General features: G+C 43.2%; 1 protein-coding gene across 1 annotated transcript in view; it reads left to right on the plus strand.

Annotated features, from left to right (window-relative positions):
- The window catches only part of SLC26A4 (solute carrier family 26 member 4), a 44730-nt gene that overhangs the window by 7213 nt on the left and 20718 nt on the right, over positions 1-16799 (plus strand). Inside the window, exons 4-11 of the mRNA XM_070754679.1 lie at positions 188-369; positions 3564-3728; positions 4803-4955; positions 7572-7654; positions 9948-10095; positions 12259-12372; positions 15610-15687; positions 16080-16175. Coding sequence (XP_070610780.1) covers positions 188-369; positions 3564-3728; positions 4803-4955; positions 7572-7654; positions 9948-10095; positions 12259-12372; positions 15610-15687; positions 16080-16175 — 1019 coding nt within the window. The remainder of the gene's footprint in view (positions 1-187; positions 370-3563; positions 3729-4802; positions 4956-7571; positions 7655-9947; positions 10096-12258; positions 12373-15609; positions 15688-16079; positions 16176-16799) is intronic.

Consider the following 16799-nt stretch of genomic DNA (forward strand, 5'->3'; position numbering starts at 1 on the left):
GCTGAATTGAAAATGGATATTAATATAGATCTATTTCGAGGTTGTTTCCTCTCATCAGCTAGCCATACCCTCACTGGGATTTGAACCTGTAGCCTTTGCCTTGTAAGGCAGAGAATTAACCTCTAGGCCACAGGATCTCCCCCTTTCAGCTTGGTACCAGGGAAGTAATTATACTTCTTTTCAACAGGACCTTTCCCTGTGGTCAGTTTAATGGTGGGCTCCGTAGTACTGAGCATGGCCCCAGATGAAAAATTCCTCCTGGCGAACAGCAACATGACAAACGGGACGGCTGGGATAGACATCGCTTCTAGAGACGCCGAACGGGTCCTTATTTCCAGCACTGTCACCTTCCTGGTTGGCATTATCCAGGTAATAGAATCAGATGACGCTGTCTCAAAATATTGCTGCTTACTTAACTGGGAAAAATGTTCTCTTTTGTCTTTATAAAGTTTCAGTTTCTGCATGATTTATCTATAGCTTTGTATAAGTTTTTATTTATTTTTATTTTTGTTCTGTCTGGGTTCCCCCAGACCTCAACACCAACTGGAAAAAACAGCCAGACACTCTGGTAAAAGCAAAAGTACTTTATAGCTGGAAAAAATAAACACAGAGGAAAACCTGTTCTTCCCAACAGACAGGCTATAATACTTTACAGCAGAGTCCTGATGTCCAGACAATACAGCAAGCTTCTTGCTGGCACACCCACCCCAAGGTTTCAGTAGTCAAAGGCACAAACCAGGATTCCAAGACGCCAAAGTTCACAGCCAGGTCCCAAGACTCTCAAAGATAAAACTCCACAAGCCAAGAAGGGTGGGTCTGCCTTTTAGCGTTTCCAAAGAGCACCACACCCAAACCCAGCTGTTGCCTCTTTAATGCTGAAAGTACCTAGCCAATTGGTCCCTTCGCTGTGTAGCTCTTCTCTGTCGCAGATCAATTATGGCTTGTGCATTTTCCTCTAAGGAATCCAGGCTGCTTGCTGGGGAGAGCTCCCTCTGGGGGGACTCTGGCTGTCCTCCCTCTTCTTCAGCCTGGGATTCCTCCTCCTCGTCTGCCTGCACCTCCTGTTCCTCATCCTCTCCCTCTGAGCTGGAAACTGACAGAAGATCAGCCGTTCCCTGAGGGGCCTCAGACGGAACCACAACAATTTTATTTATTTATTTTGTCCAATACACAATGAGGGTTTTAGTGGGTATATATACATCTATATACACATAGTAAAATACATGATGAAGGTTATAGAGGAGATACTCATAGTAAAATATATCTAAGAAATAATAGAAAAGAAGGTATAGGAATAGAACATATCAATGAAAGAATAGAAGAAGAGATTATAGGAATAGAAGAAAGGTATAGGAGATATAGGAGAGCAATAGGACAGGGGACAGAAGGCACTCTAGTGCATTTGTACTCGCCCCTTACTGACCTCTTAGGAATCTGGATAGGTCAACCATAGATAATCTAAGGGTAAAGTGTTGGGGGTTTGGGGATGACACTATGGAGTCCGGTAATGAGTTCCACGCTTCGACAACTCCGTTACTGAAGTCATATTTTTTACAGTCAAGTTTGGAGCGGTTAATATTAAGTTTAAATCTGTTGTGTGCTCTTGTGTTGTTGTGGTTGAAGCTGAAGTAGTCGCCGACAGGCAGGACGTTGCAGCATGTTCTGTACTGTATTGGGTGAGACCAACTAGGAGTACTATACTATGTCCAGTTCCAGTCACCATGATACAAAAAAGTACCGTATAAAACGCACCAGAGTATAAGACGCACCTTAGTTTTGGGGGAGGAATATAGGGGGAGGAAATTGCCTACCAGGTAGCGTCCTTAGTCTGGTCATCTTCAGCATATTATTTTATCCCCTGGTTAGGGCTTAAAAAAAACCTTATTCGGAGCAAATTGCAATGAAAAAGAGCCTGCAGGGCTGGAAAAAACCCTTCTTTGGAGGGAGTAGCAATGAAAAAATCTTGCAGGCAGTGAAGATCGTTAACATTAGGGCTGGAAAAAAACATTGTTTGGAGGGAGTAGCAATGAAAAAATCCTGCAAGCCGTGAAGATCGTTAACATTAGGGCTGGAAAAAACATTGTTTGGAGGGAGTAGCAATGAAAAAATCCTGCAAGCGGTGAAGATCGTTAACATTAGGGCTGGAAAAAAACATTGTTTGGAGGGAGTAGCAATGAAAAAATCCTGCAAGCCGTGAAGATCGTTAACATTAGGGCTGGAAAAAACATTGTTTGGAGACAGTAGCAATGAAAAAGCTTGCAAGTCAGTAAGAGCTGGGAAGATTGTTAACACTTCGTTAGTAAGAGCTGGGAAGATTGTTAACACTTCGTTAGGGTTGGAAAAAACATTCTTCCCAGCGACTAGCAATGAAAAAAAGTCTGCAAGCTGGGAAAAGCAAGGGAGATTGTTAGCGCCTCATTAGAGCTGAAAAAAACTTATTCGGAGCAAGTAGCAATGAAAAAAAAGCTTTCAAAGATTTAGGGCTGAAAAAACCTTTTTCAGAGGGAATAGCAATGAAAAAGCCTGCAACCCGGGAAGAGCCAGGAAGATTGTTAACACCTTATTAGGGCTGGGGGGAAAAAAAGCTTTGAAGAAGCTACATTCAGTGTACAAAACACACCCAAATTTTCAGCCTCTTTTAGGGGGGAAAAGGTACCTCTTATACTCTATTACTGTATAATGAATTATTGAACTGGATAGCCTAGCCCAGGAATGTCATATTCAAGTCCCACGATGTGGTCAGATCCGGCCCATGGGGCCATCCTGGAAAATGTAAGGGACAAGGTTGCGTTGCTTCAGCCCTGTCTACTCAATGCAAAAGAGGAAACATACCAGCAGTAAGTTTTGAGTAGTTTGGAGAACCTGTAAATGACTGGCCCCATCCCCATCTATTATGTGCCTCCCGAGTCCCATCTGATTGGGAGAAAATGGTAATTTTGCAGTATCCATCCCCTGCCACGCCCACCAAGCCACACCCACAGAACTCATAGTAAATTTGTGGCGCAGCAGGTAGAGTGCTGTACTGCAGGCCACTGAAGCTGACTGTAGATCTGAAGGTCAGCGGTTCAAATCTCATCACTGGCTCAAGGTTGACTCAGCCTTCCATCCCTCCGAGGTGGGTCAAATGAGGACCCGGATTGTGGGGGCAATAGGCTGGCTTTATTTTAAAAAGTGCTATTGCTAACATGTTGTAAGCCGCCCTGAGTCTAAGGAGAAGGGCGGCATAAAAATAGAATGAATGAATGAATGAATAAATAAATAAATTTGTTTTTAATCCCACCACTGAAGATTGCATTTAATCATTATACAGGAGGTCCTTGACTAAGAACCATAAGTGAGCCCAGAATTTATGCTGCTGCGTGAGAAATTTGTTAACTGAGTTTTGCCCCATTGTACGATTTTTCTTGCCACAATTTGTTAAGTGCTTGTTAAATTTGTAACCCGGTGGTGAAGTGAATCTGTATTACTATTATTATTATTATTATTATTATTATTATTATTATTATTATTATTCTGCTTAGGAAATTATGTTCTTTCTCTCCACCCCGACCCCCCCACCTTAGCTAGTGTTTGGAGTTCTTCAGATTGGTTTTATTGTAAGATACCTTGCTGATCCATTGGTTGGGGGATTCACGACGGCAGCTGCTTTTCAAGTATTTGTTTCACAACTAAAAATTGTGCTGAATGTTTCAACCAAGAATTACAACGGAGTCCTTTCCATAATCTACGTAAGCGTTTCTTTTTTTGGGTGTAAACTTTTTATTGTTTTTCACACCCTGCAGAGATTCCAATTGACATACCTCAAATTAAAATATAATACAATACAATATCAAATGCCAATTCCTTAGTCAAATTAATCAAATTTTTCAAATTATTCGTCCAAATATTTTCTGGTACATATCATTCATCCTGTGCTACCTCCTTTCCAAATGCTATCATCCGGATTTTAGATTTTATTTATTTATTTATTTATTAGATTTGTATGCCGCCCCTCTCCAAAGACTCGGGGCGGCTAACAACAATAAAAAAGACAATGTAACAAATCTAATATTAAAAAATAATTTTAAAAACCCCAATTTAAGAGACCAATCATACAAACAAGCATACAATGTATAAATTCTATAAGCCTAGGGCGAAGGGAAAATTTCAATTCCCCCATGCCTGATGACAGAGGTGGGTTTTAAGGAGCTTGCGAAAGGCAAGGAGGGTGGGGGCAACTCTGATATCTGGCGGGAGCTGGTTCCAGAGGGTCGGGGCCGCCACAGAGAAGGCTCTTCTCCTGGGTCCTGCCAAATGACATTTTTCAATAATGTTGAACGGTCATTAAATAGACTGTTGTGAACTGAGGACTACCAGTATTTTGTGCCATTGTGGAATCCAGAATAAGTTAAAAGGAAAGAGAGGGGAAAATCTTGTTTATTAAAAACAATTCTACATTACTTTTCATTTTAGATCGAAGAGCCCAATAAAGAATAAAACAAAGTAAAATAATTTTAAATGTTGAATAAGAACAAGTTTAAAAAGAAAAGAAAAGAAGATGAAACAAATGAGATAAATTAATGTGATAAAGAGAAGAGGGGATTAATAATTGAATAGGTATTTGTCTGATGGCTGTACAGTTTCTCATGAAAAACTCTAACAAATACCTATTCAATTATTAATCCAAGCATACTCTTAAGATGTCCTTATAGTACTATTTTTATAATTCAGGATTGCTTAATTTGAGCCCTTAATATTTGAACAACCAGAACGAGCCATTCCTGCCCTAATGAGGATCTTCCTTTTGTGTTCTCTCTCTCTAGACACTTATAGAAATATTTCAAAATATTAGGACCACCAACATAGCTGACTTTGTGGCGGGATTGCTGACCATCATTGTTTGCATGGCTGTCAAAGAAATTAACGACCGCTTCAGACACAAGATCCCTATTCCGATTCCTATCGAAGTGATCGTGGTAAGCTGACGACTTTGAGAAACAATAAAAAATTAAACAAAGGAGAAAACTCATTAATGCGAGCAGTAATGAGCAGCCAAATTTTTTACTGCCACACTGTGGGTGTGGCTTATTTTATGGGTGTGGCTTAATGGTCATGTGACTGGGTAGGAGTGGCTTGCCGGCCATGTGACCAGGTGGGAGTGGCTTGAACGATCATCATCGTTCAAGTGAACTGTTAAGTCCTCGACTTGCAACCTTACCTGTGTCGCTCGCTGGGGTGACAGTTTGCTTCGCGTTTCCCACGCTCTCTTTCCTGGGTCGCCCCCCCCCCCCCCAGGCTGGGTTGCTAGGCAAACGGGTGCTGCCAGAAGCATCAATGCTGCCAGCGCCGCTTCCACCCACACCTCCTGCTTGCACCCCAGGCGGGAGGTGGCTACGTGTGGCTGGAGGGGAGCCAGGCAAGAGAGAGGGAAGCTTATCCGAAGCCAGGAAGGAGGAAAGAGGAAAAAAGCAAGGAGCTCAGATGTAGCAGCAGCAGGAGGAGGGGAAAAAAGGAAAGCTGAAACCAGTAATCCAGGAAGTGACAGCCGCCGATCAACTGGAGCTGCGCACGCATCTTCATTTCTGCCAGTGGAACTGTGTTCCACCCCATCCTGCCTGCTGCCCACCCCTGTGCGCGAGTGCCCATACCCATGCATGCCTGGGGAGGGCGAAAATAGCTTTCCCCCCCCGGAGGCCCTCTGGAAGCCGGAAACAGCCTCTTTCCCAACTTCTGGTGGACCCAGTAGGTTCATGTTTCACCCTCCCCAGGCTCCAAAGGCTTCCCTGGAGTGGGGAGGGGGTTTTAAACGCCCTCCCTCATCCCCCCCGGAGGCTCTCTGGAAGGCAAAAACGCCCTCCCGGAGCCTCTGTGCGAGCCAAAAATCAGCTGGCTGCCACACACATGTACATTGGAGCTGAGCTAGGGCAACGGCTCCTGGGCCACCAGATATGGCTCCGCGTGGCACCTGTGGCATTCGTGACATAGGTTCACCATTGTTCTGCCGGCTTATGACACAAGCCTTCAATTAAAGGTAAAGTAGCCAAAACAGACACACACACGCGGGAAAATGCAACAATAGTTTCTTTAACCAAAGAAAAATAGAAGCAAAACTCCCTTTTTAAATTCTTGTAAAAACAAAACACATTTGAATGCAGTGAGATAACAAAGACAATAATACTCCAGTCAATTAACCCGTAACTGTGAAATTCGTCACAGCCATTGCTCTTCAGACGTTGTAAAACTCACTATGATTTATGGTCAAAGTCCTGAAATCCAAACAGAGTCCTGAGAACAATCCTGAACGGCAACTCAAAGCCCACAAGTACGATCAGATAATCTTCCACACTGCGAGGCCGGCACGCTGCCTATTTAACAGCAGCCCTAATTACTTGAACCTCACCCAACCACAGGTGGACTCTCTTATCGCCTGTAATACTTTTGAAGCTGTTCTCTCCTATACATAGCTCTATGCATGCGTGGGTCTATCATTGTTTCCTGATCAGAGCCTATCGAAGATAATGAGGACTGGCTTCTTCCCCAGCCCCCCCTCTTCCATCTCACAGACACTTCCTTCTTCAGATGATAATTCACTGGCCGACTCTGTCGGCAGCAAAACAGGATGTATCCCCCACATCGACCTCCACAGTCCTTGGGGCAGGAAACATAGAAACCTAGAAGACAGACGGCAGAAAAAGACCTCATGGTCCATCTAGTCTGCCCTTATACTATTGCCTGTATTTTATCTTACAATGGATATATGTTTATCCCAGGCATGTTTAAATTCAGTTCCTGTGGATTTACCAACCACGTCTGCTGGAAGTTTGTTCCATGGATCTACTACTCTTTCAGTAAAATAATATTTTCTCACGTTGCTTTTGATCTTTCCCCCAACTAACTTCAGATTGTGTCCCCTTGTTCTTGTGTTCACTTTCGTATTAAAAACACTTCTCTCCTGGACCTTATTTAAGCCTTTAACATATTTAAATGTTTCGATCATGTCCCCCCTTTCCCTTCTGTCCTCCAGACTATACAGATTGAGTTCATTAAGTCTTTCCTGATACATTTTATGTTTAAGACCTTCCACCATTCTTGTAGCCCGTCTTTGGACCCGTTCAATTTTGTCAATATCTTTTTGTAGGTGAGGTCTCCAGAACTGAACACAGTATTATTCCAAATGTGGTCTTACCATCACTCTATACAGCGGGATCATAATCTCCCTCTTCCTGCTTGTTATACCTCTAGCTATGCAGCCAAGCATCCTACTTGCTTTTCCTACCGCCTGACTGCACTGTTCACCCATTTTGAGACTGTCAGAAATCACTACCCCTAAATCCTTCTCTTCTGAAGTTTTTGCTAACACAGAACTGCCAATGCAATACTCAGATTGAGGATTCCTTTTCCCCAAGTGCATTATTTTACATTTGGAAACATTAAACTGCAATTTCCATTGCTTTGACCATTTATCTAGTAAAGCTAAATCATTTACCAGGAGCTGGGCCAGAGCTAACCACAACAGCCATCACTGCCCTATGTCATCTCCAGCATTAAATAAATCAATATACCACCTTATTTCTTATTTCTTTTGATTCCAGACCATCGTAGCCACTGGCATTTCATACGGAGTGGACTTTGAGAAAAAATACAATGCAGGGATCGTGAAAACCATTCCTAGAGGGTAAGTAAGTGCGGATTACTTATCTTCAAACTCTCAATCCCCAAATCCTAAATGCATTTTCACTTGAAGAATAAAGTTCAGATGCCAACACAGAGAGGGAAAAAAGGAACCTCCATTTATAGCCAGTCCTCAACTTAACAACAGTTCATTCAGCGACCTTTCAGAGTCACTAAAAAAACGTTATTTAATAAAGACCTCACACTTATTCAAGACCCAATAACCACTGCAGCATCTTCGGGATCATGTGATCAAAATTTGAGGTGGGGCCGCCGTCATAAATAGAGGTGGTCCTTGATTTACAACCATGACGGAGTCCGAAATTTATCTTGCTAGGCGGGGAATTTGTTAAGTGAGTTTTGTTCAAATCTCATCACCGGCTCAAGGTTGACTCAGCCTTCCATCCTGCCGAGGTGGGTTAAATGAGGACCCGGATTGTGGGGGCAATAGGCTGGCTCTGTTAAAAAGGGCTATTGCTAACATGTTGTAACATATTGCTAACATATTGCTAACATGTTGTAGAGAAGGTTTGCCTATTTGCCGATGACTCTAAAGTGTGCAATAGGGTTGATATTCCTGGAGGCGTCTGTAATATGGCAAATGATTTAGCTTTACTAGATAAATGGTCAAAGCAATGGAAACTGCAGTTTAATGTTTCCAAATGTAAAATAATGCACTTGGGGAAAAGGAATCCTCAATCTGAGTATTGCATTGGCAGTTCTCGTTAGCAAAAACTTCAGAAGAGAAGGATTTAGGGGTAGTGATTTCTGACCATCTCAAAATGGGTCAGCAGTGTGGTCGGGCGGTAGGAAAAGCAAGTAGGATGCTTGGCTGCATAGCTAGAGGTATAACAAGCAGGAAGAGGAAGATTGTGATCCCGCTATATAGAGCGCTGGTGAGACCACATTTGGAGTACTGTGTTCAGTTCTGGAGACCTCACCAAAAAAAGATATTGACAAAATTGAAGGGGTCCAAAGACGGGCTACAAGAATGGTGGAAGGTCTTAAGCATAAAACGTATCAGGAAAGACTTAATGAACTCCATCTGTATAGTCTGGAGCAGTGTTTTTCAACCAGTGTGCCCTGGCACACTAGTGTGCCGCGAGACATGGTCAGGTGTGCCGCGAAGAAGGAAGCTCAGGTTTCGGTCTCGCAACTTTTTGCTGAGAAAGAGAGAGAAAGAAAGCAAGAGAGAGAGAAATGAGCAAAAAGGGGAGGAAAAAAATAGAAATGAGAAAATGATTGAGACAGAGAATGAGAGGAAAGAGAGAGTGACTCTTGATTTAAAGCATATGATAAAAAGCACCCAAAGAATAAGAGAGAAACCCCCCCCCCAGCCCTCACCTGTTTTTGGAAATGGTTCAAGAATGTGCACACACACATACAAGGGGGGAGGAGACAGGGATGGAAAAAGAGAGGAGAATGTCTTAGGGTGTCATTTTGTGTCATTTTGGTTGGTGGTGTGCCCCAGGATTTTGTAAATGTAAAAAATGTGCCGCGGCTCAAAAAAGGTTGAAAATCACTGGTCTGGAGGACAGAAGGAAAGGGGGGGACATGATCAAAACATTTAAATATGTCAAAGGGTTAAACAAGGTCCAGGAGGGAAGTGTTTTTAATAGGAAAGTGAACACAAGAACAAGGGGACACAATTTGAAGTTAGTTAGAGGAAAGATCAAAAAACAACATGAGAAAATATTATTTTACTGAAAGAGTAGTAGATCCTTGGAACAAACTTCCAGCAGATGTGGTCAGTAAATCCACAGGAACTGAATTTAAACATGCCTGGGATAAACATAGATCCATCCTAAGATAAAACACAGGAAATAGTATAAGGGCAGACTAGATGGACCATGAGGTCTTTTTCTGCCGTCAGTCTTCTATGTTTCTATGTAAGCCACCCTGAGTCTAAGGAGAAGGGCGGCATTAAAAAAAATCAAATAAATAAATGAAGGAAGGAAGGAATAAATAAAGGAAGGAAGGAAGGAATAAATAAGCAAGCAAGCACAAGATTTGGTTTCTGCACATGCACAGCAAACGAAATTTAAAAAAATCAGTGAAAATAGCTGAAATCTCGCTCACGCAAGCGTCTTCACATGAAATTTTGCCTGCTGCGCATGCACAGGAGCCAAATTTCATGTGGGGGCGCAGGTCGTGCAGCTGTGTGCACATCCTGGAATTTTCTACCGGGATGGAGCACCTGACCATACCGTCTGCTCCCTACTACTGGTTGTAAGTCAAGGAGTACTGCTTGTATAACCATCCATGCGCATCTCTCTCTTGCTCCTTTTCCTGTTTAGATTTTTGCCTCCTCAACCTCCAGCTGTGGAAATGTTTGGAGAGATGGTGGCCTCGGCCTTTTCCATTGCGATTGTGGCTTATGCGATCGCCGTGTCGGTGGGAAAAGTCTACGCCACCAAGTACGATTACGCCATTGATGGAAACCAGGTACGGAAAACCGCACCCTATTCCTGAAGGAGAGTGAAACACCGTCTGACCTAACGCTTTCTTTAAGGAACTAAATAAATGGACTTGCACCAGTGATGCGCTGCTGCCCCCATGGGGAGGGACACACACGACACAGTAGTAAATTTATGCCCCATTTATGGAATACTTAATAGTTTTTAAATTGTCCTTCCTTCTCTAGTACCTTAGTGCAGGGGTCCCCAACCACTGGGCCGCAGACCAGTACCGGGCCGCAGGGCATGTTGCACCGGTCCGTGGAGTCGGCAGCTGCCGGCCCTCATGCCGCCACTCCCTCCCTCCAGCGCTTCGCCTCCCACCAGGCAAGAGGCCTCGGGAGGCAGGTTCTGCCGGCCACAGGACGATGGATGGGACAGAGGGGCGGGAAGGACCGAGAGGCTCAAGCCTCTTTTGGCTTCTGCCGCGGGGCGCTTTTGTGTTTTTGGCTGGGGGGAGGCAGGAGGGCCAGCCTGACCCCCTCTCTCCAGCGCTTAGCTCCCGCTGGGCAAGAGGGCTTGGGAGGCAGGTTCTGCCGGCCACAGGACGATGGCGGGAAAGAGGGGCGGGGAGGACCAGCACCCCCATGCTTAATCCCGCCCCCAACCACGCCCCTTTCCGCCCCCACTGGGCCATAGAAAAATTGTCTTGCTGAAACTGGTCCCTGGTGGAAAAAACGTTGGGGACCACTGCCTTAGTGTGATCCTTAATTACTTTTAAAGTAGGAAATAATTAAATAGTCTGTTTTTACCCATAAACGCCTGAATCATTTCAATCGTGATGTAGAACTGAGCTTTTATAGCAATGAAAGAAAATTGAGCTACTTGCCTAATCTGTTATCATACTGAACCTGATGGGTTCAGTACAAAAACCTTCAAATGTGACTGTGCTCCTCAAACAATACTGCTGTCGGGGGCGTGGAAGTTGGCCTCATGGGTGGCCACCGGGCATCGGTAGCTGGAGCAGGAGCAACAGGAAGGGGGGAGGAGAGCCCACGGAGGGAGGGGGGCGGGATAGGTCTAGTGCTCATATAGACCAAATTTTAAATCAAGAAACACCCCCTCCCCCCCCAGTCAATGGTGTCCAGCTTTACCAATATTAAAATCTGGTCACCTTACCCTAGTCGGTCACTGGGAGATAGGGGGCAGAAGACGGTCCCGTAGATTAAAAAAAGATGTTGGCGCGCATAGACAGCACATTGTGCAAAAATTGCATTTTCGGCGGCCCACAACCAGAGTGGCGCACCGAACGGCAGCGGTAGGAACCCACCTCTGGTCAAATGGTAACGTGGTAACCATTTCAGCCTTCCCAGCCAACTTCTGCCAAGCAAAATCAGTGGGGGGGAAACCAGATTCACTTAATGACCTTGTGATTTACTTAGCAACGGCCGTGATTCACTTATCACTAAGTGAAGGTAGGGAAAGCGAGTAGAATGCTTGGCTGCACAGCTAGAGGGATATCGAGCAGGAAGAGGGAGATTGTGATCTCGCTGTATAGAGCGCTGGTGAGACCCCATTTGGAGTACTGTGTTCAGTTCTGGAGACCTCACCTACAAAAAGATATTGACAAAATTGAACGGGTCCAAAGACGGGCTACAAGAATGGTGGAAGGTCTTAAGCATAAAACGTATCAGGAAAGACTTCATGAACTCCATCTATATAGTCTGGAGGACAGAAGGAAAAGGGGGGACATGATCGAAACATTTAAATATGTGAAAGGGTTAAATAAGGTTCAGGAGGGAAGTGTTTTTAATAGGAAAGTGAACACAAGAACAAGGGGACACAATCTGAAGTTAGTTGGGGGAAAGATCAAAAGCAACATGAGAAAAATATTATTTTACTAAAAGAGTAGTAGATCCTTGGAACAAACTTCTAGCAGACGTGGTTGGTAAATCCACAGTCACTGAATTTAAACATGCCTGGGATAAACATATATCCATCCTAAGATAAAATACAGTAAATAGTATAAGGGCAGACTAGATGGACCATGAGGTCTTTTTCTGCCGTCAGTCTTCTATGTTTCTATCAACTGTTGCACAGAACTAACTGTACTTTCTCTAAGCCTAATAAAATATTCCCAGGTACGACGGAGGACTTTGTTGGCTTGGTTTTCACACACAGTTTGTTTATTCCCATTTTCTAACCCTTCTAGGAATTTATCGCCTTTGGAATCAGCAACATCTTTTCAGGAGCCTTTTCCTGTTTCGCTGCTACCACTGCGCTGTCTCGCACTGCGGTCCAAGAAAGCACAGGTGGAAAAACTCAGGTATTTCATTTGGTTCAGGTTGAAGGGGCTTCTACTGCTCGTCCATCACTCCTGGAACTGATTTGGTGGAGCACGTTTTGAACAAGCCATCTGATGTTTGATGCTAGTTGCATCGTATTTTAACATAACACAAAGGAGGCAAAGTCCTTACAGAGAGATTATATAGATTGGTCGGGCAGCAGGAAAAGCAAGTAGGATGCTTGGCTGCATAGCTAGAGGTATAACAAGCAGGAAGAGGGAGATTGTGATCCCCCCGTATAGAGAGCTGGTGAGACCACATTTGGAGTACAGTACTGTGTTCAGTTCTGGAGACCTCACCTACAAAAAGATATGGACAAAATTGAACGGGTCCAAAGACGGGCTACGAGAATGGTGGAAGGTCTTAAGCATAAAACGTATCAGGAAAGACTTCATGAACTCCATCTGTATAGTCTGGAGGACAGAAGGAAAAGGGGGGGACAGGATCGAAACATTTAAATATGTTAAAGGGTTAAATGAGGTCCAGGAGGGAAGTGTTTTTAATAGGAAAGTGAACACAAGAACAAGGGGACACAATCTGAAGTTAGTTGGGGGAAAGATCAAAAGCAACATGAGAAAATATTATTTTACTGAAAGAGGAGTAGATGCTTGGAACAAACTTCCAGCAGACGTGGTTGGTAAATCCACAGTCACTGAATTTAAACATGCCTGGGATAAACATAGATCCATCCTAAGATAAAATACAGAAAATAGTATAAGAGCAGACTAGATGAACCATGAGGTCTTTTTCTGCCGTCTGTCTTCTATGTTTCTATGTTTCTAAATTGGGGAGGACAATAGAGAAAGGAATCTACAAGTATTCATCTGACTGGCATCCTTAGTCTGGTCAACTTCAGCACATAATTTTATCCCCTGGTTAAGGCTGAAAAAAAAATCTTTTTTAGAGGGAGAACCTGGAGTTTGAGCTCATGGGTTTGAGGTTGCAGTCTGCGTTAACCAGGCAGTAACTTTGGCATCAATCTCGGGAATTTTCAGCCAGTGAGACCCCGAGAGCCAGCAGAAGGTTGTCCTAAGTGAGGGAATAGCAATGAAAACAACCCTGCAAAGAGTTAGAGCTGGGAAAAAACTTCTATGGAGTAGCATGAAAAAATCCTGCAAGCTGGGAAGATCGTTAGCACCTCGTTAGGGCTGAAAAAAAGCTTCGAAAAAGCTACATTTGGCGTATAAGATGCACTTAAATTTTCAGCCTCTTGTAGGGGTGGGGGAGGGAAGGTGCTTTTTATACTCTGAAAAATATGGTAATTTATTCTCTTTGCCGTAAAGTCACTTCGCAGGGACATCCCTGAATTTGGACTTTGGCACCTGACTTGAATGATCAGCGCATCAGTTTCATATTTATTTATGATTAGTTGGTAATTAAGGCGGAAGCCATGGTAGTTAAGAAGAATATTGGTGGAGAATTGAACCTTGGGCCCTAACAAGGTATTAAAGAATTGTTAGAATTATTTATTGGCCAAGTGTGATTAGACATACAAGGAATTTGCCGATGACTCTAAAGTGTGCAATAGGGTTGATATTCCTGGAGGGGTCTGTAATATGGTAAATGATTTAGCTTTACTAGATAAATGGTCAAAGCAATGGAAACTGCAGTTTAATGTTTCCAAATGTAAAATAATGCACTCGGGGAAAAGGAATCCTCAATCTGAGTATTGCATTGGTAGTTCTGTGTTAGCAAAAACTTCAGAAGAGAAGGATTTAGGGGTCGTGATTTCTGACAGTCTCAAAATGGGTGAGCAGTGCAGTCAGGCGGTAGGGAAAGCAAGTAGGATGTTTGGCTGCATAGCTAGAGGTATAACAAGCAGGAAGAGGGAGATTATGATCCCGCTGTATAGAGTGATGGTAAGACCACATTTGGAATAATACTGTGTTCAGTTCTGGAGACCTCACCTACAAAAAGATATTGACAAAATTGAACGGGTCCAAAGACGGGCTACAAGAATGGTGGAAGGTCTTAAGCATAAAACGTATCAGGAAAGACTTCATGAACTCAATCTGTATAGTCTGGAGGACAGAAGGAAAAGGGGGGACATGATCGAAACATTTAAATATATTAAAGGGTTAAATAAGGTCCAGGAGGGAAGTGTTTTTAATAGGAAAGTGAACACAAGAACAAGGGGACACAATCTGAAGTTAGCTGGGGGAAAGATCAAAAGCAACATGAGAAAATATTATTTTACTGAAAGAGTAGTAGATCCTTGGAACAAACTTCCAGCAGACGTGGTAGATAAATCCACAGTAACTGAATGTAAAGATGCCTGGGATAAACATATATCCATCCTAAGATAAAATACAGGCAATAGTATAAGGGCAGACTAGATGGACCACGAGGTCTTTTTCTGCCCTCAGACTTCTAAGTTTCTATGTTTCTATGTTTCTAGTGCACAAGCTCTCAGCGTTAGTGATAGATCATGATCATACCCCTTGTAACATATATTTATCATAAAACATTACATACAACACAGTGATAGTCATGGATACTAAATAAGCAATCCACATAAATCATACAAGCATCAAATTTTAAAATAGGATTTTGAAATCACATTTCCTTGTATGGCAACAACAAGAATTTTTTTAAAAAAATCTGATTCTGTCAAAATGCTATTTTGACAACTAACCGTCTCTACTGAAAAATAGTTCACTAAGTAGTTTAGTTTAGTTTATTTAGATTTGTATGCCGCCCCTCTCCGAAGACTCGGGGCGGCTAACAACAATAAAAAACAATGTAACAAATCTAATATTAAAAAGTAATCTAAAAACCCCCAGTTTAAGAGACCAATCAAACCAACAAACACACCATGTATAAATTCTATAAGCCTAGGGGGATGGGAGAAAAAATTTTCAATTCCCCCATGCTTGACGACAGAGGTGGGTTTTAAGGAGCTTGCGAAAGGCAAGGAGGGTGGGGGCAACTCTGATATCTGGGGGGAGCTGGTTCCAGAGGGTCGGGGCCGCCACAGAGAAGGCTCTTCTCCTGGGTCCCGCCACATGACATTGTTTAGTAGTCGACGGGACCCGGAGAAGGCCAACTCTGTGGGACCTAACCGGTCGCTGGGATTCGTGCGGCAGGAGGCGGTCCCGGAGATATTCTGGTCCGGTGCCATGAAGGGCTTTATAGGTCATAACCTTTATAGGTCGTAGCCACTTTGCATAAATATTCCTTGCTTATTTCCTTGACAATTCCAAATGTTTTATTTTCAGGTTGCTGGTATAATCTCGGCATTTATTGTATTAATTGCTATTGTCGCTTTGGGCAAACTGCTGGAACCTCTGCAAAAGGTATTTTTGTCCTGATTTATTTTACCATTTATTTAATGTTTTGTGCTACTGGTAAACACAAATCCCTCTCCCTTTTTAATAGGAGAGCAATAGGACAGGGGACGGAAGGCACTCTAGTGCACTTGTACTCGCCCCTTACTGACCTCTTAGGAATCTGGATAGGTCAACCGTAGATAATCTAAGGGTAAAGTGTTGGGGGTTTGGGGATGACACTACGGAGTCCAGTAATGAGTTCCACACTTCAACAACTCGGTTACTGAAGTCATATTTTTTTACAGTCAAGTTTGGTTGCAAGTTGAGGACTAAATGTATCTGCTTTGGAATCTCTCAAATGGATTTTTACTTTAAAACAAAACCCCACTAATGTTTTTCTCTCTCTCCTCTCTTTGTAGTCTGTTTTGGCAGCTGTGGTCATTGCGAACCTAAAAGGGATGTTTATGCAAGTTTGTGATGTCCCTCGTTTGTGGAGGCAGAGCAAAGCCGATGCTGTGAGTTCCATTTTCCTCCGAAAGAACTGAGAGTTATTGGTCACGCTTGAATTCGTCTCTTCTCTATTTAATCAGCCGCCTTTTGTTTCATTTAATAATTAATCCTTCTCATTAATCTCTTGTCACTGGGAGAAGAAGTAAAAACAAAACCCAAGAGTTTCTTGGTTATTCCAGTGAATTTCTGACCATTGAAGATGTCCAGTCAGGCATTAAAAACCAGGCCCACACAGAAGGTCAAATTAAATTAGCGGTGTTCATCTCAGGGTTTGCCACAAAGAAGAGGGAGTCAACCTATTCTCCAAAGCACCTGAGGGTAGAACAAGAACCAATGGGTGGAAACTAAACAAGGAGAGGAGCAACTTAGAACTAGGGAGAAATTTCCTGACAGTGAGAACAATTAATTTTGTTAATTAACTGTACAAATTGATGGTGAGACCACACTTGGAGTACTGTGTACAGTACTGGTCACCGCAACTCAAGAAGGATATAATGGAACTGGAAAAAGTGCAAAAAAGGGCAACATGTATGATCAAGGAAATGGAGCCCCTCCCTTATGGAACCAGGGTGCAACGCCTCGGTCTCTTCAGCCTTGACAGCGTTTAAGGGGTGACTTGATCGAAGTGT

Source organism: Erythrolamprus reginae, chromosome 6 (genome assembly GCF_031021105.1).
Source record: "Erythrolamprus reginae isolate rEryReg1 chromosome 6, rEryReg1.hap1, whole genome shotgun sequence".
NCBI classification, from domain to species: Eukaryota; Metazoa; Chordata; class Lepidosauria; order Squamata; family Dipsadidae; genus Erythrolamprus; species Erythrolamprus reginae.